The following is a 24,691-nucleotide window of genomic DNA, read 5'->3' on the forward strand; positions in this document are numbered from 1 at the left end:
CGAAATCACCGTCTCGAGTTGCATGCGTTGCTTACCTCTCGAGGGGACGCGAGACGCCAACCCCTTTGTGCCGAGCGTACCATGTGTTTTGCGTTTGCCTTCGTGGCCTGGATTTATGAAAATACTCGCTCTACTAGCGACGTAAATCGTGCTTATTAAGAATACCGAGATATTCTATCTTCCTCTCGGGTATTCTCTTGAATATATCTCTTTTGTTTATTTTATTGAAATTGTTGAATTTATTTAGTTCTATAATATATGAGAAATTAGTTTGCACTAAAATTGTGCTCATAAAAGTAACGGAAGTTAATAGAAGTTCGAATTTAATACAAAGGCAATGGTAATAGTCAACTTTCACAATTAAATTAGGCCTACTGTTATCAAGTAATTACATAAGAGTCTCGGGAGTCTTCTAAATAGTAATCCAACTACTTGGTCTAGGTTGGAAACTTTCTTAATTATGATTACTGATAATATTCCCAATGCAAGAAACTCAACTAAAAGTTAAAATCGACCAGTTGACCCGAATCAAACTGCTATAATGTCAGAGCGAACGATCGAACGATAACGCTATAATCGTCAGGTTGTTATGTTAATGCGTCAAAGAGCAAGCTGATAATTTCGTATCCAACGGTTGCGGATCTAATGGATTTGCGAATAATTGAGGAAGGAGACTGGGGAGAGTTGGAATGGGAAGGACGACGACTCGAGGGATGACAATAGCATAATGTACGCGTGCGTACGTGCGAGAGAGAAAGAGAAAGCGAGAGAGAGAGAGAGAGAGAGAGAGAGAGAGAGAGAGAGAGAGAGATAGAAAGGGCTTTTCGCGTAACGGTTCTCCATCCAGGACACGCGCTCGTCATGTCAGTCCGGCTGCGTGTTGTCGACGCGATGGAAACTCCTGTGCACGTTTGTGCAATCATCCACCGTACCGTGCACAAGCAAACATAAGTATGTATGTGTATGCGTATTGTTAGCCCAAGTACATGCTCTGTCTCAATCTAAACCTACGCGCCTCCTATCTAACCTACGCCTAGATTGAGATCTACTTGGTTGTACCACCATGCTGAACAAATACTTTTACGAATATGAAAACCTACACAATTATTTTAATATTTATCGTACGTTCTCGCACACATATAAATCTATAAATGACATTCTGGGACTCTAATGAATTTCATTTCATGTTTCATTGATTAACGAAGAGTAATAAGAACCATTGAATTTTCGTGTTAGATTTTGATCCGATTAGAACTTCGCTTAAACCTTTCCATACTGTCGACCATCATAGTATTTGATTTGTATTTCGTGTTTAACTTGTTCCAGATCTATATTTCTGATGGCCGTCTTATTTTTTTTTTTTTTTTTTTTATTTATTTGATAAGAAAGAATATATCCAAGTAATGTTATTTTTAACTATCGCATAACATAAATAATAATTTTTAACGCGAAATATTAATGATAAATTATCAAAAATATCTACTCTAAATAATTGTGAAATCGAACACTCTATTGAAAGATTCACAACAGAGAATGATGAGCAATAAATTCATATTAGTCAAGCACGTAGAGGGAAGCAGTTCGTGTCCCCCCGAAAGCAACAACCCCTCTGAAACGTTTCTGCACGATGTACATGCATAGCAGAACGCGTTCGCCGCTTGCAGACCGCAATCCAACCGACGGACAACATGTTTATGTATCGCCAGTAACATTAACATTGCAATTTATGCGCGCTTTAACTGCGTACCCTTCTCCCCCAAACTCACCCATTCTCCTGTCTCTCTCTCTCTCTTTCCCTCTCTCTTTCTCTCTCTCTCTCTCTCTCTCTCTCTCTCTCTCTCTCTCTGGCTTTTTCTTTCATATATGCATAGGCGTATTCACTTTTGCTCGATTTCCCTCTGTCTCTTTCTGAACTGAGTTGCTTAACACGACCGCGAACTTACTAACGTGGTTCAACGTACAACTTTACTCGGCGTGGGTTGTAACGGGGGTAGGACAGAGGATGGAGGGTGAAAAGCGAGAATCACACTCTTTGGGTTGTCCCGTAGTGTTTCGGTTCTTCTCGCAAAGCCTTTGAATTCGTTTCGTCGATGCTATTTATATTTCGGCATACGCGCGTGCCACAGAGAGTTCGTTTAATTCGTCTTCCACCCCCGCCCTCTTCTTGTCCTGTTAAGCGTTCGCCTCGACCGAAATACGCCGCCGGCGACGATAATCGTGACGCGTTTCGTTCGTCGCTGAACGAGGCTTTCAGAAGTACGATCTTTCTTTTATTTCCTTTACATTTCTTTCCTTTTCATTTTTTTTTTTTTTTTTATTTGTGGAACTGATACTGAAAATATTTATAGGGATGTAAATTTCACGGAAGGATATCTTTACGAATAGACCTCGTTTTGTATTTATTCCAATGAATAATACTTAATTCTTATCTGTAAAATTGGATGAGTAATCAACGTAGGATAAATAATAAAAAAAGAATATATAATATATTTCTTTCCATTTATTTCTATATATTCAAATGAAATAATTTCGATTCTTTTATTATTTCTGTTTTTTTTTTTTTTTTTTTTTAAGTCCAACGGGGATGTAAATAATCGACATATGAAAGATTTTGAGTCGTTCAAATTGTTCTTTCAAGAATGTTAGGCATATGGAACAACTTCAACTCGATCGATCTCCATACTCTTCGATATCTAAGTTTCCAGCACGATTTTGTGATGGAAAGAATCTAAAAAGCCCTTTTCACGTGCGACTTGACTGAATGCCCGTCGAATACTTTACAAGTTTCCCAGGTTGTTTGCTTAATGCGTACGAGGGTGGTTCAGTGAGAGGAAGGTTCTCGTTGCCCATGAAGTCAATGGAATGGAAAGCGTGTAAAAGCCCGAAGCTGAGGTTTAAACGCAACCCACAAGGATCACCCTACAACGAGCCACTTTTGCCTGTTTTTATCGAATCGAAGGAGAACGTTAAAGGCAGCTTCGAAATTATGACTTTAAAGATAAACACGGTGTTATAAATTTGTTTAAAAATGGAGAACTCTAGTAAAGATAGTAATCAGTCGTAAAATCTTACGTTTCCACTACTTACATATGTCTATAGATCGTCCAGGTGAACAGGACAAAATAAGAAGTAAAATCTGTAGAAGCCAGGTTCTCAGATAACGTGAGTCCATATTGATGTCACTAAAACTCGTAGTCATCGAACCTTCATAACCGCTACTCCTGAAAAAAGAAAAGTTAAGATTAAAAACATGTAAGCTTATATAGCATGAATCTATTTATATGATCATTTTCTATATTCTGACCAAGAAAGTAGATTATTTATTTGATTTTTTCTTAATATCATTATTGTTCAAACTTTTTTAAATTTTATTGAAAAATTATAATATTGTCTATCGATAATCTTTATTACTCGCAGGAACCAAGCACAATTAAACGAGTAAGATGCTTCTTCCTGTATAACCGAAAGGAAGAGGGAAAGTTTAGCAGTTTCTTGAGGCAAAAAAAAAAAAAAAAAAAAAGAAGGTAAGGGGCCCCTTCGGCAGCCCTCGTACTTTTGCCAGGGTGAAATGGTACGCTCGGTATCGGACAGATATACGAGCGGCGTAGGAGCTATGGACAAAGAACTACATTCACGCCAACAGCCATTACGCATCATTATCGAGATTAGGATCACCAGTTCGAGAAAAGGAAAGAGAGAGAGAGAGAAAGAGAGAGAGAGAGAGAGAGAGAGAGAGAGAGAGAGAGAGAGAGTCGAAGAACTGCGGGTTGCAGTAGAGCCTGAATTCTTCTACGAGCTTATATGTATTCGAATGGAAGAAGAAGAAGAAGAAGAAGGAGGAGGAGGAGGAGGAGGAGGAGGAGAAGGAGAAGAAAGATGGAGAACTTAAGAAGGAAAGGCCAAACTGTATTTTATTCTTGGTGGTGCCGTCTTGGCGCGGACTAAGAAAAAAGTCACGAAGTAGTAGGGTTAGTCAAGGGAGGTACCTTCAACGGGGAATGGAAGAGGTCTCACTTTTTGACCAATTAACTTCAGTTTCGTTGGCCACGTTCATTCCGATGCTTATCCATTAAGTTTAGGAAACCACTCTCTATATGTTTCTGTTACTTAACGTGTCATGAAAAACATGTTCCAGACGATGTGATCTTTCTTTTTTTGGATCGCGAATTCGTCGAAAGCAAAGATTTACGAGAAACGAACTAATAGTCAGTAGAGAAAATCTTTCACGATCGTTAAATCACATATCGTTAAGTGACGATAGTAAATTTGAACTTTTTAACATGTGCGACATGATTTTTTTTTTCAAGATTCTAGATATAGATTTTATTGGAATTTGTAGAAAATTTTCTATGATATTCTGAGACGGTCGATTGAGATATCGTTTCGCAGTGGTGGTTACTCGCGTCGGTACCAGTGTCGACGATGGCGCGATCACAATGCGAAGGAGATCGATTAGCCGACACGGTAATTAAGGTCCTAGGGTTCATCCAACCTAGAGGTCTACTCGAGTAGACTAGTCGCCTCTGTTGGAGACGTGCGTTCCACTTGGAACCGGTTGAATCAGCTCGTAGACGATCGATCCTTTGCTTCTGCGAATATCGTTCTTGTTAACTTAACGATACTACGACTGAATTACGACTCTTCTCTCTATCATTTTATCAAGATCGAAGAAACCAGTCGACAATTTTGCTTTGATGAAATTTTACCGAATACTATCACGATCGTGAACATTAAAATGAGATTTTTACGATCGTTGAAATTGCTACGTCACATTGCCATTACTTATGCGTTCCATTCATTTCAACGAAAACACGACACTTTCAGAAATATCCAAGATCGAGTACTCGGAACAGAGAAAGAATTTTTCCTAATGCTACCTCTTGAAACGGCGGCGACGTTACGTCTAGCGTAAAACGTTCACGCGATATGCTTCAAGAGTGAGGAAGAAATTACGTGGATTTAGAGTCCCGTTTGTTCGAGCTTCGTAGCACGCTTCGTACGAAACGTATACCTCCATCTTTCATCCGCTCGAGCAAGTCTTACCGTTTGCTCTACCGTTTTACCACCATCGCAACTACCAACCAACATTGGAGATTACAAAACCTTTTACCAAAAGGCTCTTACTTACATAGTAAAAACGCATAAAAGACTTTGGATATATGTTCAAGTGAACTTACTTGGAGATTTTCAAAGGGGGGTGAGGGAAAAGAAAAAAAGGAAAAAAGAAACAAGAAGAAAGAGAAAACAGAAAAAAGAAATATATCGATGTTGATAAACGAAAATAAAATTTACTAGTATTCGTAATTTGTCAAGAATTCAAAGAGACATAGAATAAAACCGCAAAGTCTAATTACGAGTGGTCCCTTTGACTACCGTATGGCATAGGTACGGATACTATGGTGTAGTACCGCTGCTGGCACTGATGTTTATCTTCAAGCACGAGCGATGGGATGGTCAAGATGGCAGAGCGTGTCTTTCCTATTTATTCCTCGCGCAAAACCGGTACGGCTTGTCCACCGTCAGGACGAAAAAATGAAAACGCAGTAGTCCATGATCCAGCCGGAGGATAGTAACTCCCTTTCTACCATCCCTCTTTTTAGATTCACATACACCGTATGGCGCAGAGCATTAGATCAAAGTCTCCTTCGTATTAATTTTCACAAAAGTCGGTACTTCGAGTTGTAGGTAATTTATCGAACAGACGTTCTCGACTAAATCGTTAGAAACTCTTTCATACGATCTTTCTCTTTCTTTCTTTAGCTCAACGGCAGCATAGCCATTCCATAATTCAACCCAAATATTCGCCTACATTCCTTTGCACCGTCGCTTTTAGAAGGTTAGCTACAATGAGTGTGTATGTGAGCTTGTCTGTGGGCCAAACTTTATCACATAAGAGTCTCTGTGTTCTCTAGCATACTGTCCTTCCCTTTTCCCCTCTCTTACCAACACATGCCAGCTTACAGATGCGGGTTATAAGAACGTCTACGTACAATGCACGCGACTCCAAGGCTGACCCTGGAGAAGGAGAAAGAAGAGAAGAAAGGTGGTGGTAGTGGTGGAGAGGTAACGAGGGTTGGGTGTTGGTGTCCCTCTGGAAGAGGGTCGGCTGGGGAGGCGGTCGGTGTAGTAGGGCCATGAATTATGCAGTTCGCCGCGGGCTAGGGCCTCGCACGAGGATAGACTGAGGGATGGGTGGGGGCAGGTATGAGGCCATGCTGTGATGGTAGGGGTTGTTAGAAAGAGAGAAACGTTGAGAACGAGATAGAAGAGATAGAGGAAGAGAGAGGGACAGAAAGCAAAAGGTTGGTACAAAGGGAGAGGGAAAGAGAGAGAGAGAGAGAGAGAGAGAGAGAGAGAGAGAGAGAGAGAGAAAGAGAAAGAGAAAGATAGAAAAGTGGAGGCTATACTTACTCGGTCCAGAGCCACTTTACCCTTACCACTCTCCCTACTACCTTTCGGCTCTTTTACCCGACAAACTCCACCTGCGCCTCTAGCTTCCAACGCTTTCGACCACGTCCGACCCCATCATTCCCCCTTTTACTTCTTCTCCAACCCGACACTTTGACTCGGCCGATTGAAATTTTCATACCGATACGTCTGCCGGCCCAGTTTATGTTTCGAATAGGGCTGAAATGCACGTCCGCAGACACTTATAGCAACTTCACGTACTCTTTTTCTCTTTCTTGCCTTCTTTCTCTATAGACGTCCTTACCTCCTTGCTTTGCACTTTTCTTGGATTGGTCTGTCTGCTTCTCTCTCTCTCTCTCTCTCTCTCTCTCTCTCTCTCTCCCTCTCTCTCCTCTCCATCTATCTCTTTTTCTTTCTTTATTCTCGTCTGTATTTTGTGTCTGTTTTTTTCCCGCCACGCTTTATTGTGCAGAATAAAAGAGATAGGGTTGAAGTTTGCATCCTAGAAAGTACATTCTCCTGCTTTTTAGACTCTACGCGAGAATCTTAGACTCTTCTTGGAATACTCGAGAGGTGTTCCGTAGATACAAAGAGGAAAACGTGAGATGAGAAGAAAATATAGATTATTCCGACCATTCTTCTTCCTGAAGTTATATCTTTATGAACAAAAGTCTTATAGAACAAAAGTCTTAAAAAAAAAAAAAAAAAAAAAAAAAAAAAAAAAAAAAAAAAAAAAGAAAAAAGAAAAAAGAAAAAAGAAAAAAAAGAGTGAAAATGATTAGCATTCAAGTACATCATCTGTCTTATTGAACAAAATCTCTCTCTCTCTCTCTTTCTCTCTCTTTCTCTTTGAGTATCATTACTAAATATCTACACATTAAGGTTGAAATGTTTTCTCCAGGAAAACAAAGATCAACCCTTATAGTTGAATGCCAATTGAAGTCGTAAGACCGACGTCGAAGGTAAACTGCATGGGCCCGACGAATCCCCCGTAGACGAAAATCAAACAATCCGGAGAAGCGAAACGGCCTAAGGGATTAATCCGTTATTCGGTGTTCCACCAGGAGAAACCAATCGATCGAAGCGAACCCAATGGAACGAGTTGCTCGTTCGCAACACCGATCGCCGAAGAATTATTATCCGGTGCGATGACAAAGCAGAGATAGGAAGACTCGAAGAACTCGTTCGATTCTTGCTCCTGGCCGATTAATTATTGCCGAGTAATGAGCAAGGTGCGTTGATATCTCAAAAAGGAAATGAAAGAAAAAGATAGACAGGGAGAAAGAGAGAAAGAGAGAGAGAGAGAGAGAGAGGAAGGGAGAAAAAAAATGAGAACCGGAGAAACTCGATATCTTTAGCGAGATCTTTTCTCTTTCTTCTTCGTTTTTTCTTCAACAATCTCTCTCTTTCTTCTGTCCTTAGAAATCGTTTATTCGTGTTTAACGGAGCCCCGACAGTTCGACGAAACTTTTCGAAGCTCTCAGACGAAAGGCGTTACCTTCGGAGAAAAACCGATGGGCAAAGCACTGCAACTTCGTACAAGGGAATGCTTTTGCATTGCGACGCTTACAACGTCGTTGAAAAAAAAAAAAAAAGAAAAAAGAAAAAAAAAAGAAGAAGAAGAAGAAGAAAAGAAGAAAAAAAAAAGAGAGGAAGAAAGAAAGAAACGAAAGAGATCCGAAAAAAGAAGGAGGAAAGAAAGAAATAAATAAAGAAAGAAAGAAATAAGGAAAGAGAAAGAGTTCCAGAGTTATATATTTACGTAATTCTTTTTCACAAACCCAAGCTTTTATTGAAAAGTAACGCGATTAAATTGCTATTAATGACTTTTTAATTACTATACAATTGGATTATACATTACTTGATTAAATTTCGAAATTTAAGAATTATCAATGAACGTTCGGTATCGCTTTTATAATGAAATAAAGAATGAATACTTTAGAAACGCATCTATAACTAATTCGAATACTTCTATGATGATGAAAAATATCAAGTACCTAGTGAGACATAAAAAAGAGAAGTATCGAGAGAAAAATACAGGGATAAATAGATAGAGAGAGAGAGAGAAAGAGAGAGAGAGAGAGAGAGAGAGAGAGAGAGAGAGAGAGAGAGAGATACAGAAAGAGTTAAGCTAACCAGGATAAATTGGGTCGAAGTCTCACGGCCTCTTTAGCAGCGTGAATGGTAGAGCTGACTAAGCCGGTGGGAAAACTCTTGCCTTCCCTGAAAGATCGTGTCGACGATGTGTTCCGATCAACCTCGGCATCGACTTTGAATAAACGTGGAATAAATTACGATTGAGTCAGGAGTAAAAAATGATATGAAAAGAAAAGGACGGAGAATGATTTCAACAAGACATAGGTATCATATCTTTGAAAAAGTTCGACTTATATCGGCCTTACGAGTACAGAATCAAAATGCTCATGGAATTGGAAGGAACGACCGATCTACCCCGTATGCAAATACTCTGTGCGAGACTCTCGAAGGTATGGAAATTGAAGAAAGAGAAAAGGAAAATAATAGAAAGAGGAAAAGAAAGAAAGAAAGAGAGAGAGAGAGAGAGAGAGAGAGAGAGAGAGGAAGAGAAGGAAATGCGCACGAGTGGCTCTAATCCGTCCTTCAGGGAAGCTTAAGCCCGTCTTCGTGTACCATTCTCGGAGAATACCGTTTAAGTGTCGTCCGTCTGGGGGTCCTCCACTCGAGTAAATATTTAGGAATTTTTCAAGAGCCCCGGAGTGCCTAAGAAAACAGTTTATTTCGTAGGAAAGAGGGATCCTTCCCTCTCACCGTTGAGTACGTATACGCTTGGGAGTCCGACTTTTCGAAAGCTCGAATCCTTCCTCGTCATTGTCAAATGGCCACGATGTGTGCTGCGCGACTATGCCGTTGGCAGTGCGCCTTTGCGTGTAAAAAATATTTGAAAATGGTAGATGAGCGTGGAGGAGAAAGGGTGGTAGAAAGGAGAACAAGTAAAAAAAGGGGGACGCACGTGGGGTGTTGTGCTTCCTTCAAAGATTATCCTATCTCCTGACTCCCTATAAAGCTTTTGTAGATCGGCCTACGTTCCTACCTTTTTTATTTTTTCTAAAGCGCTTCGTGTTTATCGTTCCTTGGGTTCCTCCACTCGACTGATCTTTCAACGTGGAAGGGATCTCCAAACTGGCTTACCTGCAACAAACGAATTCCGGTTTTTTGTTACTGGGGTAGATAGATATTTTTTTGCATTTGCAGTGCACGCCACAGTTGTTTCGTGATACGTTAGTTTAAAGGGGAGTATTATAGAGTATCTATTTAATTTAATTTTTTTTCTCTCTCTCTTTGGTTTTTTCTATCTTCCTTTTCTTTTTTTTTTTTTTCTTTTTTCCTTTTTTCCTGAATTTCTTGCTGGTCTATTCAATGCTATCATCTTTTACGTTGAGACGAATGAAATTTCGATCATGCCGATCGATCGAATGGGATATAAATAGAGACGAGACAACCAGCAAATAGTTTAAAATTGGCTCGATGTTTATGATCAAATCGATTTTCTATTCGCAGCTGCACGGTTTCAAGCTTTCGATTGCGCACGAGAGAAAAGGGGAAAGCGAGAGATCGAATAGAAAGAGGGAAAGAGAGACAGAAAGAGAAATAGAGGAAGAGAGAGAAAGAGAGAAAGAGTGATAGGCTGATATAGAGCATCGTCGCCGGTGTAAATCATCGAGAGCGATCCCAGAGTAACTGCAATAAACGCTTAATTACGTGCAATAAGTAATCAAAGCGATTAAGCTTTATAATGCCGTGCGTGCAATTAGTAACGCGCTCGTAATCTAAATTTAGTTTCACTGAGCGTCGAATGGTCACGCTTTCGTTCATGAAATTCACAAGCGACTAGACCGATACGGGTATTCACATAGCTTTCATCGATTGCTCTTATTGGATTTTAATTGCAATAGCTTTCACGATTTTCCATTTGACCGCACCGTAGAGAAATTAAAATTAATAAATTATATCATAAATTCGTAACTAAAATTTAATAGCGAATTTTTATGGTGAATTGTAAAGGAAAAAACAAAAAAAAATAAAAAAAAAAGAATTGAAAAGAAAAAAAGGATCTTAAGAAAGATATAGTGTCCTTGAATTCATCGGGTCGTATCTTCGATATAAAAGGATGAAGGATTCAATAAAAAGGAGTCTCCTTAGGAACAATTTTAGTGGCACTACAGGAGGTACTCTCTGTCTTCCAAGAAGCAACGTTTTTATCGTTGATTTCGAACGACTCCGAATCAGTCAATACGTGCGCGCATCCTCAATGAAAGTCGCGCGCCCGTTGAATAATGCCGAGAATTCGTGGAAGGGGAAAAAAGAAAGAAAAAGAAGAAGACTCGGAGAAGCCAAAAGAGTAACTGAGAGAAGAATAATAAAAAGAAGAAAAATAAGAGGAGAAGGAGGAGGAGGAGGAGGAGGAGAAGGAGGAAGAAGAAGAAGAAGAAGAAGAAGAAGAAGAAGAAGAAGAAGCAAGACGGTTGCCAAAGCAGCCGGCGTCTCAATGAACTCCCTCGAGGAGTGGGTGTCTCGTTAAAATGGATCTCGCGACACCATACCGACCGCCATCTTTGTCCTTCGTCCTCATAGAAGCGCCAGCTGTTCGAGAAAGCGAAAAGATGCGACTTCTCTGAGCTTGAACTTACTAATCCTAACCACGCGCTATATCTCTCTCTTTCTCTTTACTTTTTTCTTCCTTTTTCTTTCTTGTCCAAAATCTCATACTATATTTACCAGTATAATAAATTACGAGTTAGATTTCCCGAGATGGAAAACAACGTGCAGATTTCCCGTCGTTGCTCCTTTATCGAAAGTCCAGTAAACAAGAATAGGACCAGATTAGAAACGTGAGACGTAAGTGCTGTTTTCTCTGAACTCCATTCGTCTTCGGCTTCTTTCTCTTTCTCTTTTTCTTTCTCTTTCTCTCTCTCTCTCTCTCTATATATATATATCTTTCTTTCTCCTCTTTATCTTGCACAGGAAAGGCAGGAAGAAGATGTTACAACGAGGATGAGAAAGAGGACTTGGAACCTATGGAGGTTCATCTTCTCAAGTAGAGTCGTTACTTTCTTTTCCTTCGCTTCCACGTTACGTTTCGGTCCACCCTTGTAAACATCCCTTCGCTCAAACACGTTATCTCGACGAATGAAGGATATTACCTTCGTACAGTGAACTCTCTATTCCCCGGACCGCTTTTGCTCGTTCAACCTTGGGCTTTGGGTTCACTTAATTCCTCTTTGCTCAAAGTGCGCATCGCCGATTGCTCGACCCTTTCCACTCTTTTCTCTTTTCTGGCTTTTTTTGGACCGTTGCTTTTCATTGTGCCCCCGAGGAAAAAATCTCGAATATCTTCTCTCTCTCTCTCTCTCTCTCTCTCTCTCTCTCTCTCTCTCTCTCTCTCTCTCTCGCCTTCTCTCTATCTCTCTTGCTTCACTTTCTTTTAAAGATCGTACTCTCGATCGACTTACATACGTCTCAATACGTATCGTTTGAAATAATCTGTTCCAGTGGAGCGTAATATTTAAATTCGAATGATTCTAACGAGTAAAACTTTATAAATACAGCATCCCAAGCGTAAACCTCAATTTCAGAACCAAGATAAATTATAGGTCTTACGATCTTCAGCAAAACATTTAACCCACTAAACCTATCGATAGTCCGATCACGAATTATCATAATTTCAAGCTTGAGCATCGTTGAAAGATTTTGATCTCAGAGGAACGAGAGTATTGGATGCGTTTGATGACTAATGCACGTTCTCGTTTACCAGGACGAAATCCTGGATGGATCGAGACTGGGTGGAATCGCGGTTTGCGTGCGTGCTCGTAGACACGCACTTATACACCAATTCCCTGAACAATGCGCGGATCCAGGAGGCCCGCCCGAGCCGGCCCGTAAGGCACGATATATACGCTGCTGAATGACGAGCATTCGAGCGAATGGGACCAATCAGGCTGATTGGCCGAGCGGTATTTACATTTCTGCGGGTGAGGGCCGCTTGAGGCTGCCACCAGGAGATTCGGAGAGAATGTTGAAACCTAGCATAGACATAACGTATCGTGGTGTACATGGTACTGTACAAATCCCAGAGCGATGAAAGCTTCGAAGTAGATGAGATGCAGAAAAGCACTTCGACGAATATTACTGATGCGTATGCATTTCTGGATATCGCTCAACAAAAGGTGCCCTCGTTTTAGAGTTCTTTCTTTCTTTCTTTCTTTCTTTCTTTCTTCCTTTTTTTTTTCCTAACATCCGTTCTCTTGTTTTTAATTTTTATCGCATATGCTGGATAGCTTCAAATGCTCTCGTCGATGTCACTCGAGTCGCGTTCGACAACCCCAAGTTTACCGAGTACCAAAAAGCGGCTAATTAATAACCCCGGGTAACAAGGAACAGATGGAACGGTAGAAAGTCGACTAGCAACAGACGCTCCGCACTACGCTTGATCGGTGGACCGATGTACAACCATAGGTACACGTATATGTGTGTCTGTTTGCACGTGTACCAGTTCTCTACTCAAACGTCGTTCCTATTATTGCGCACGTGTGGTCCGGATGGTCGCGTGCATGCTATTAGCGAAAAGGAGTGTCTAGAGGGTAACCGGTCCATCTACCGAAACGTCTGCTATAACTGACATCTCGTCGTGGTTAAACGGAAGAATCTTCCTTAGTCAATGATGTTTCATTTCCGGTTCACTAGCTTTTAGTCAAATTTTGTATTTAATTTTTCAATTGCCTGACATATGATGTATTTTTTTTTTTCTTTCACTTTGTTTAATGCTATATATTAGTCATGCGGAAAGCAAAAAATTTGCCTTGATTTTATTGAAACAAAAAAAAAAAAAAAAAGAAAAAAGGATTGGTCGTGACTCTGAACATAGGAGAGCAACGAATACTCGACCCATCTCAGTTCAGTAGGATGCCGAAACTGGTCCGTTTGGATCAGCGTCTTTTCAACAAAAAAAAACAAAAAAAAAAAAAAAGAAAAGAAAGAAAAAAGAACGTCACACCTATTGTATTCGCGTTCCAATTTTGTGTCACGATTAACGTTCATCCGTGATATCTTCACCACAAAGCCCAGGGCATTGTGTTGAAATAATTCCTTTACCTTTTCTTCTTCTTCTTCTTCTTCTTCTTCTTTTTCTTCTTATTCCTATTCTTTTTACCTTCAGAGCCGACGGTTTATTACGTGTCAGAAGAGATCACACGGCTTTTTTATTCTTGATACGGTTTCGTGCCTCCGTCGAATTTCATTTATCCGATCAATGATTTTGATAAAAATATATTTTAAGTTGACTTCAGGTATTATAAATCCTTTGTATAAAATTAAAAAGGAGATTGTCATTTTATTTGACTTGATTTAAATATAATTATTTAAAAAAAAAAAAAACTTATATATATATATATATACGTATGTATAAAGATTTGATCTGGCTAATCAAGTACTATACAATATTTTTTTTTTATTTGAAATTTACTTAACAACTGAAAGAAATGTTTCAAAGAAATTCAAAACTTCTGAAATAAAAAGAGAAAATCAAGAATTCTGAGGACTGATGTATTCGAAATGATCTTACGCGGCGTTTTTTTCATGATTCTTATCAAGCGCAAATCCTACTTTATTGCAAGTAGCATTCTTATTAGGAGGACTCCGGTTTTCCCTACTCTGCCTCTATTTCCTCATTTTCCGTCTACCCTTGTCTTCCTCGTTCCATTTCGCGATATATAAGAGGATTTAGAAAAGTGCTACCATCGTTAGAATAACAGATCATGTTCATTAATGCAAAATCCTCTTCTTGTGATATGCTCGACTAATAGTATTTCACTATACTTCCTTTATCAACCGTCTAAATTTTCATGCTAACTTGAAAAAAAATTCTGAAACAAAACCGATAACGGAAGAGATACCAGAAAAGTTCGTTGGCACGAGAAACGTCGTATCGAGGAATCAAGTTACAATTCGATGGTGAGAGAAATAGAGAGAGCCCAGAAGATTTTGCAGATTTCGAACACAATGATTCGAGTTTGTACACGTTAATAATCCGTTTATAGTATCGATCGTAAAGGGAGAGTTATAATAATCTGTGTGACGGGAAGTCTCTCATAGAGAGATAAAGAGAGAGAGAGAGAGCGAGAGCGAGAGCGAGAGCGAGAGCGAGAGAGAGAGAGAGAGAGACAGACGCTTTTTGGAGGCTGTATCCAACTGGAATTTCAGTTCTGCCAACCCCTACTGTCCTTTCGTCGGTTGGAGAAAGAGAAGTAAAAGGGACGAAGAGAGGAGAAAGGGCTAGCGCTAGCAGAGACAGAGGGGTTGTTTTCGTGCAATGGCACGACGTGTCTACTATAGTGTGTATGGGTTAGTGCTCACGGTATCAAACCCTCCGCGTGCCTAGAATTCCCTCGGTAATTGCATCGCGTGGCGCCACGCCAGAACGATTGCATTTTCTGTAAGCGCGTCACACTATAAATGGTAAAAAGATCGTATTTCTATTCTTCTTCTCATTTACCTTTTCTCGATATCCATTTTTTCTTTCTTCATTTTAACTTCTCTATTTATTTTTCGATAGGACTTTATTGAGATCTGATATTTGATCAAAATGTCTGTTTAAATGTTACAATGTGAAATGTGATAATATCTTTCAATAAAAATAATATTTCTTAAAGTCAGCAAAATAATTGTTAGACATTAAAAATAATGACAATATTTTTACTTGTAAGATATGAAGTTTCAAGTAACAGGAATCAAGAAGATTCTAGTTACTAAAATCTATAAAGATCTAAAATGTTTCTAGTTCTAACTAACCGTTTGTTTAGTAATACCTTGCGAGTTTTCTAGTACTTAAAGTATATTTAAACGATTTATAATCGTAAGCACCTTAAAGATACTTTGATGTACTCCTGAGAATACTTCGTGGAAAGAGCACTGTTAAAAGTGTTTCTTGTTATTTATAACTTCACGTTCAGCGTTTAAAGGAAACGTCGAATTAGAAAGTAAGTGTGACTTGGAATGACCAACGTTTTATAACTTTTAATCTTTAGAATTTTCACGAGATGGTGCTTATTATCAAATCAAACTCATACCTGTGAATTTATAAAATTGTTAAATTCTTTTTTTTCTTTTTTTTTTTTTTTTTTTTTTTTTTTTAACGTCACATTACGCATTATTTATAAATATATTAATTTATTTACTTGTCCTTAACTTGCGCGCTTTATTTTCTTTCTGACGCGCCTTTGGAAAGACGAATCCTGTCGATCTCACGTTACTGTTCTATATAAAGGAAAGAAACACTTTGAACGTGAAATGTCTAGGGGTTCTGTCGAGGGATAAAGCGACGAGTTTCGAGTTACTAGACAAGCGCAGTAGTTTGCCAGACTGGCGAACTTCGAGGTGTCGATGTATTACTGCGATTTCGATGGACAATACCGTTCAATCTCCTGAAATATTATACGGACGATTGTCTAAAAGAAAAACGAGAACGGCTAGGTCTTCTCGAAGTTACGAAGGGCTCGACAAACTTCCCATTAACAACTTTTCTATCAATGTATTTTCTTTCCCGATTAAAAAATGTAAATCTGTAGAGAGACAGGGAGATTCTCTTTTCTTTGTTAATGGTTCTCTCCAGTCCAAATAAGATACACTCGGTGACTATTAAAATGCTAGAATCGAGCAGTAACAGTTCTTAGTTAAATAAGGCAAATCCTCGACGACGGTGAAATTCTTTTCCATACAAAAGACAGCCGCAAAATAAAATAAAAGGAAAAATCGTAATTTGTAGAAAATTACTTTCTCCGTCGTACTTTTCAATTTCCCTTAAGACTAGGAAAATTGAAAAGTTATATTCTTCAAGAAAAGAAAACATTCGAATTATCCACGTTGAAATAATATTGTTCATTATTCGAAATGATTATAGATTATATATATTTATAAATATTAAATTATAAAAATGTATACGATGAATTAATACTATTATTATAAAATTTATATTATGCTATTTTAACTCGTATAACTATCTCGTAACAACTATTTCATATTCATTGTTAAAAAGATTTGAAAAATAATGGTGGTAGGGATGACGAGTCCAGCATAGACGGAAACAAACGTTTGCGATTCGTTTGACGCGAGGCTCACCTTGCAGGGATATTGCGAGCCACGGAGAGCTCGACGAGCGGTTGCAATAAAAATGCCTCGTGCAATAGAAAAGGGAGGATACAATGGGAACACAATGGGCACGAGTGGATGGTGGCTATGCGACGTGGGGGATGAGAGTAAAAAGGTGTGGGCCACGCTCCTCGACGTTGCAACAATTGGCGGTGTTCCTGTACCAGCTACGGTGCAATCTCATTCGCGTTCTCTCGCATGAACGAACATAGAGAGGGAGAAAAGAAGAATAAAGGTGGTAAAGGGGAGATTTAGGACAGACAATTCTTGCCTGTTTCTTTATTGATTTTACTTTCATCATTGAATCACCATTATTTTATAATCATTTTTAGCATAAATAACTTTTATTTATTAATATCCAAAAATAAAATCTTTCATATTTAATAATTTTTCTATATATTAAATATCAGTTTATCAAACAAAGAATTCCATTAAATATCAGTTCATATCACTTGAACAGTAACAGTCCGTTCTTGAAAGAAACGCGATTTTAAATAGCAAAGGGTCGAAGCTAGAGGGTTGGGAATGCGATAAGCACTCGATCAAAGGCTCGTTGAACGCGTCAGAGACGTGAACTCGAGAGACGAATAGATATCTCGCGGGGAGGAAACTGGAGCATAGATAAGCCGGCCGTCAACCACAGGGGAGTGAGAGGGAGAGAAACGGAGATAGAGGCAGAAGAGAAGAAGAGAGAGACAGAGAGAGAGAGAGCAAGCGTTCGCGGTTGTCGGTACTCGTGCGAATCGTCTGCCCGTGAATGTTACGCTATGTCGAGGGCTTTCTCTGTCGTTTACATGAAACACAGCAGTAAATTTAGATCAGAGTCAGCACACTCGTCGCAAGCTCTACGTCCTCCTACAAAGATTCGTCCGTTTCGGCGAATTTTTCAAAAGTAATTTTAGATGTAATAAATATCTCGAGTTTGTTCCCTCCAACACTTTCGCTAATCGTTTCAGGCAAATGTTTTCTTCGAATTCGTAGTCGAAACTACCAGGGCCTACGACGACTGTACCACGACGAAGGAGTAAGATAATTGGCAAGCCGACTCGGCAGAAGCTTGAAAACGATATTCCCTAATCCGACAGGGGACAATTATCTGGTCCGTCAGAGCAAGACTCACGAATACACGTAAGACAAGCGTGTAAACTTGAGGAACGGTGAGTGACGGTGCATACTTAAATTTAGTAACAACTTGCTAATGCCGGCTTTTCCGACATGACCTTGGCTCAAACCCATGAACTGTCCCAGCTATCTGTCCGTCTGAATAAATAGTATAACGGTGGCGCCGACGAATTATTCTGATTTAGTAACTGCGGTGACTTTTTTTCAAAGTCAACGAAATCCAGAATGATTCGTATGTTCATTATTAAACACGAGCACGATATTAATGGAAAAAGATATTGAATTGATGTAAAATAATTAATATAGTATCGGATAGAAATATGCGAATCAGTAACTAATATATGTATCATTCAATAGATCAATTTCGAATGAAATTTGTATATCCTATAAATAACCAATAGATATCCTCTATGACTAGATTATACGTATGATACAACTAGAAGATGGATCTAGTATGAAGCTGTTAGTGCGTATATCACGATCACCTGAGTTCGATCGACAGATCGATAGACTAAGGGACAAACGATCGCGTCTAGACACACGATCAATTAGTCTCGAGAGCCGGCTGATGCCGTAGGAACACGTCAGTTTCGCGGCATGCTTCGTGATCGGAACATAAACGACGCGTCGAACGCACATCTTGCCAAGACGTAGAGTAGCATCGACATCTCGCTCGAATACCACCGCGTCTAGTAAAAGTCAGGATCATGTTTTTTTTTTTTTTTTTATCTTCACATCAACATCAAGAAGACACGAGAAAAATAAAATCAAATGTTATGTCAATGCCATCTAAAACGATTTATAAAAGCAATAATCAATTCCAATCAATCTTCATAATTTATTTTTTATTTTTTATTTTCTTTTTATGATTAGCTATATTGTTCGATATATAATTGATGTAGTTAAATTTTATATTTTTATTATTTAAGATTTAATTCGCAACCAATCCTGAACATATCCGTACATCGATATTAAAATATTTGACCAAACATGTCTCTGATTTTTCATTTAATTTTCAATCATAATCATTACGACATTTCGTGCTATCCAATTAAAAGTTGACGATTAAATTCTGACGTATGAATAAGTAAAGATAGAGAGAAAAAAGAGAGAGAGAGAGAGAGAGAGAGAGAGAGAGAGAGATGTCTGACCACGTTCTTTCAGCTTAGATAATGTACTTTATTAAATGCCGTTTTTCGAGCCTATTAATTAAAGTTCATGCGCGTGGCAAGAAGAGCAGGTGGCATCGTTTTTCCCCGCTCGTTATGGAATGAGGGAGAGATATTTTCTCTCCCTCGTCACTTCCCATACAACAAGCTCAAAGATATATATTTAGAGCAGAGCCATAGCTCGTTTCTTCTCCCTATCTTCACCTTCTTCTATCTCTCTCTCTCTTTCTCTCTCTTTCTCTCTCTTTACCTTTGGGCACCATTCGTCCCTAGTTTTCGTATTATCTCTATTCTACTGCCTAGAAAGACTACTTTCGCCTTGTTAGTAAAGTAAATATTGCATCGAATAGTTTGGCATTAGTGCATCTGCTTCTCACGATGCTAACAAAAGTGGTTCGTCATTGAACAAGTCGAAGGAAGAAAGCTTGTGAACCTGGCCAATGGGGACGTCAGGTTGGTGCAACTTTGAAACACACGTTACTCCAGACAATTAGACGACGATCTAAGCTCGTGACCGTTCCTATCCTAAACAAATAGGCTTACGATGATCCGTAATGGGATGACGGCATGTCACATAGTGTCTCGTATAAATCCTTTTACGTTACGTTTCCTTGTCGTAGAAGGGACTGCAGCAGGTAGGAGGAAACTGGAGCGTAACGAACCGAGATCGAAAATAAATCCGAAGGAAGCCGATAGAGTCGTCAGTGTCATCGCGAAAAATCCCAAGTTGAAGGAAGGTCTAATGTTTTTGGCTTACTTGTTGTTTCCATCGAAGAAAATTATTACCTTGAAACATTGACTTTTATATTTTTTTTAACCTTCGGATTGATTAATGGATATGAAAAAAAATATGAATCTAGAAAAAATACACACACATACACACACATATATATATATATATATCCGATCTTAGAACATTTACACCTTCAGGTTAAGGCGACGGAATGGTATTTCACGAAAGGTTAAAATAACAGATCGATTATACAGAGAGCAAAGAACACCTAAGATCGACGAACAAGTTTGTACACTACAATTCTATTCGTTCAATCTCAAGTTACAAGTTCAACGTTGGAGATTATAGGAATTCCCGTTGGCGAGACATTCACGTCCGGTATATGTGTACAAAGGATTTGGAGAACGATGTATCTTACAACTTGATTCACAAGCAAAACCGGAACATACAACTCGCTTTAATTGGCTACGTGTTTCATTCGGCTTGCACGGACGCGAAGCACCACACTGGTTACATGTACCTACTCGCGGAAAGAACGAGAAAAGAGAGATAGAAGAGAAAGAGAAGATAAAGTGACAAAGAAACATAACGGAGTACGTAGTTGAGTACGTAGTTGAGTTCGTCCGAACTTTATTATCTCTTTCTCTGTTTCCTCCCTAGTCTTTCACCAACATTTCTCTCTCTCTCTCTCTCTCTCTCTCTCTCTCTCTATATATATATATATATATATTTCTCTTTGACTCTCTCCTAGAACGATATAATAGTCTCTCCTCTAGCCGTCAGTTGGCTTATGTCACTCGGGATTAGTGCTGTTTGGACGGAGGAAATTAACTGCTACACCCCGGGCGCACCATCTGCGTAGGCGTGCACGACATTCAATGTCGTAGCCAACCCCCTTAAGATTTTGAGGCCAATGTAATTCAGTGCCGAAACTGATCCATTGGGGCCCCTGTCTCATCCTCACGCTTTCAATCATTCCAAACGGACGTTCACATTTCCGTGATTAGAATCGATCCTTAGGGTCATTAAACTTTGTTCCCAGCTTATGACGATATTTTTCTTTCGTACTCATAGCAGGACGCTGTTTGAATTACGAGAGATACCTGCAGGTAGAGACGGACCCTATGCTCTACAGTCATAAATAACGATCACGTTTAACGGGCTGATCGATTTTGTAAATAAAGATCCTGGCTGGTTCGTGAGGAAGCCCAGTGGTGGATCTTGCTCGATTATCATCGAGCACGCAGGTAGGCACTCGAGGAATCTTCGAGATGGAAAAAACAGAGAAGAAAGCAAAAAAGGAAAGGATGAGAAGGGAGATGTAGAAAAAGAGAATACAGGAAAGCGAAGAGAAAGAGAAAAAAAAAGAGAGAGAGAGAGATAAAGAGAGAGACAGAGAGAGAGAGAGAGAGAGAGAGAGAGAGAGAGAGAGAGAAACCGAAGAAGGCACAGGTCGGGGCTGTAGTATGCCCCGGGTAAGATTTTCGCACCCGGCGGTAAGCTCGTTAGCGAGAGATTGCGATCAATGACCGAAGACGAACGCGTGGACGCGGGAACAAGAAGGCTACGCTCGTGGGCCTGACGCTGGTGGGCCCAATGTTACTACAGTGGGGGCTAGCCGTTCCTTCACCAGCCAGTATCACGCCTTGCTCGTTAGTCCCAGCCTCTCGACTTTACCACCACTACCACGTATTCCACCTAACCTTCCTTTTCTCTCTTTCTCCTTCGCGAACACTTTCCTCTCTCCTTTTCCTCGGCCTCACTTAATACGTGTTATTCGATACCACCGTAGGTGGTTACGCTGGTAATTGCGTTCACACTTAAGCACCTCGTCCGATCGAATACTATAGCCACGTATTGCCTCTTTTTTTCTCGCGCCACCGAACATTCCCACTAAGTACACGTTACGCATTCTGCATGATGAAATCTTCCTTATATTTTTCTCTTTGCTAGAAAATATTTCAAAGCGAGAAGATTTCTGATCGATTCGTTTTTGATATAAAGATGACTTGAATTATACCTTTAGTCGTTCGTGTCTATAATCGGTGACACACCTGACAATCCGTACGTTCCTTGAAGAAATAAGTTAACTCTTGAACCAGAACGTTCAAACGACCTTTTTACGTTTATGGGCAATAACCATTTTTAAGATTACTATCATATGAACTCAAATATAAGAGATAGTTTATGAAACGTCAAAAATATTTCTGGATATTGGTACGAGTGCTCTCGAATGCCTTTAGCTGCACACCGTTAAGAAATAATTTCTTTTAACGATCATCAGTCTCCGTATCCGCTTCGACGCGTATTATTATAGCGTGAAGATATAATCGGAAAGATAATTCTCCGATCGCGATAAGAGCGAGTAAGAAGACTAGAGTGGAGTTACGATTTCCGCTCTCGCTGCAAAAGTTAAAAGAACTAAAATGATTCGTAGGAATAAACTCGTCCGAAGAGGATGCTGTGTAATCCCTATTCCAGCTTTTTGCCACTTTTATTTCCGGCATGAACGCTGGTCATCCTGTGTATATATATATATATATATATATATATATATATATCTCAGTTAGAAAAAAAGCTTCATCGATACCACCGTACGAAAGTATCTATTCCGTTTAGACCGAGACCGTCATATTCTTCAATAATGTTTTTCTCTATCGAGCAAAGAGAGAGAGAGAGAGAGAGAGAGAGAGAGAGAGAGAGAGAGAGAGAGAGCACATCGCGAAATGATAAATAAAATATAGGCGAATGTAAGTATCCCGGAGAGTGGTCCAAAGGGAGTAGAAGTATAAAGGTCGTTCGGGTAACACCATCAGAAATTCAATTTGGCAGAGCAGGATGTGTCGTCGTACACCTCCTACGAAGATCTATGCAAATAGCAAAGGTAAAGCAAGCACACGTATATACTGAAGGGAAAAACAAGCGGCAAAAGTAGGGTTTCGTTCGGTACAGGAGTTTGCCATGCGATACCAATGTTTTACCAAACTAGTGGAAATGTATTCGTTGGTCGGTAGTTCTTGGCCTTTGGGGCTTTAAATCGAAAAACGTGATGCGGTTGGTTTTGAGATAGCCTCGTTCAGAAAATACGTGCTGGAACACAAGTAAGAATGCTATCTATCGTTCTCTTCGTAAGAAAAATACAAAGTGAACGTAAAGAAGTTTGAAATCGTTTTATAAAAACGCTCTAGAACCTTGCATTACCACATTCATAGTAGATACTTGAATCTAAGTATACACGTTTATAATATCTATGTATATATATATACATAATTGATTTTCTTTCTTTCTTTCTTTCTTTCTTTCTTCTTTTTTTTTCTTTTTTTTTTACGATACCACGATGATCCGAGATAATAAAATTTAAAGAAAGAGTATTCCCCTATCGTGCTTCTAGTTCTTATTTTTTTCCGCATCCATTGCTGAAGTTCTAAACAAGATCCGAACGGAAGGTGGTGAATAACCTTAACCACGGCAAGCAAATACTACGTTGGGTCCAGCAAGAAACCGTTCACCCCACATGAAACTCACTCGACTGTAAGAATACCCTTAGGAAACTGACTGGATATCTACATAATCCAATATATATACCCAATACCCTGTGGCGGAGTACAGTTAGTGAATTCGTACGAATACCAATCGTTTGTTAATCCCGAACATCGCCTAACTTCATCCCGAACCACTTTTTTTTATTGCGTCTACGGGGAAATCTTCCCTCACAATTTGGTCCGCGAAGAAAGCAACGAGAAGACATCTGGTAAACGCTATACCACCTACTACCAAGGAGTAGTAGTAGTTGATTGTAGTTACAGTAGTAGTCATAGTAAACAAAACCGTTCCAGCTCCAATTAGCGCTCGTTTACTTTGCGTTCTCCTTCCGCTCCTTCGAACACTTTCACCCCACAACCCACCCCAGTAATCACCTTCTCCCTTGATACCGCTTCTATTCTCTTACCCATCTCGATTAAAACTCACGAGGGATTCTTCTATCGATATTGCGTGTTCGCTTCACTTCTTCCTGCAGCATGGACTCGTATTTCTTTCTATTAATTCGTCGAACCATAAGAATTCGAAGTATGTTTTACGAATAAAATTGCACTTCCTATTTCCTTCAATAGAGTCTTTCTTTGATCGAAGAATGAGCAATTGTTATAATTTAGACAGTAGAAACGTTTAATTTAGACAATTCAGGTATAAAGTTTCATTGAACGATGAACTTCGAATGTATGAATCAGAGTTACAAATCTATGCATTTACATTTTAAGGAAAGCTAATACAGCAAAACTTTTTTGTTACGTTTTTCTTTTCTTTTTTTTTGTTTTTTTTTTTTTGGTATTCGTAAAAAGATAGACTGAAGTTATTTTCCTAGAAAAGAATTCAGCAAAAGCGAAAACATTAGAGCTCATGGAACGACTTGTTTTTGATAGGTACGGCAACTTTTTCGCATCCTTCCGGAAGAATCTTTCTTTAGAGGAGGTTGGTGGATCGATCGATAAAAGGAATCGTCGTTGGTTCCACGTCACATGCATCGCGAGACTCAGTCTAGGGAAAGAAATTTGAATGTAAATGCCTCGGTCTCGTCGCGGTGCTCGCATGTTTTCTCAGAGTAAACCGACGGGGAGCACGCAACAACGTCGAATGGAAATCACGGTCGGTCATTGCGGATTGCCGCAGAAATATAAGGGGCTATGTTGATGTTGGAAAACATTGGGATATGTATACACGTACACGAGAATATTTTAGCTCGTGTATGATTACAATAAACCTTCATGATCGTTGCTTAGAATAAAATCTAATGCATGTTAAAGAACATAATTTATTCAGCTTATAAGATATGCATGAAAGTTTTAATAATTTGAAATGAAATCTGAGTGAGGTCGAGACATATTTGAAATTGTATTAATGATATTGGTGATATTCATGAAAATTTGAAAATTCATAAATAGTTGTATACCGATGTTATTATAAAAATGAAATTTCTTTTATTCCTTGTAATAAATATAATTCTTTATATTCTGAACCCAATAATTAACAAAATTATTTTCTTTATATGTCACCGACTCGCCATCATCCATTAAATGTTACC

At 39.2% G+C, this 24,691-nt stretch overlaps 1 protein-coding gene across 6 annotated transcripts in view; it reads right to left on the minus strand.

Moving 5' to 3' along the window:
• The window catches only part of LOC124953120 (discoidin domain-containing receptor 2-like), an 84,774-nt gene that overhangs the window by 22,277 nt on the left and 37,806 nt on the right, over window positions 1–24,691 (minus strand). For 3 of the 6 annotated variants that reach the window (XR_007102124.1, XR_007102123.1, XM_047504052.1), the window contains exons 3-4: window positions 9,479–9,576; window positions 3,088–3,221 (exon numbers count right to left, since the gene is read on the minus strand). The exons of 1 other annotated variant lie outside the window; for it this stretch is intronic. Coding sequence is in view for 3 of the 5 variants with exons in the window: in XM_047504052.1 (XP_047360008.1) it covers window positions 3,088–3,199 (112 nt within the window). In the remaining 2 variants the exon portion in view is untranslated. Of the gene's footprint in view, window positions 1–3,087; window positions 3,222–6,411; window positions 6,569–9,478; window positions 9,577–24,691 lie in introns of those variants that run through there. 2 more of the 6 variants (XM_047504054.1, XM_047504053.1) reach the window with 2 other exon arrangements.

This window comes from Vespa velutina, chromosome 11, assembly GCF_912470025.1.
Source record: "Vespa velutina chromosome 11, iVesVel2.1, whole genome shotgun sequence".
NCBI lineage: Eukaryota > Metazoa > Arthropoda > Insecta > Hymenoptera > Vespidae > Vespa > Vespa velutina.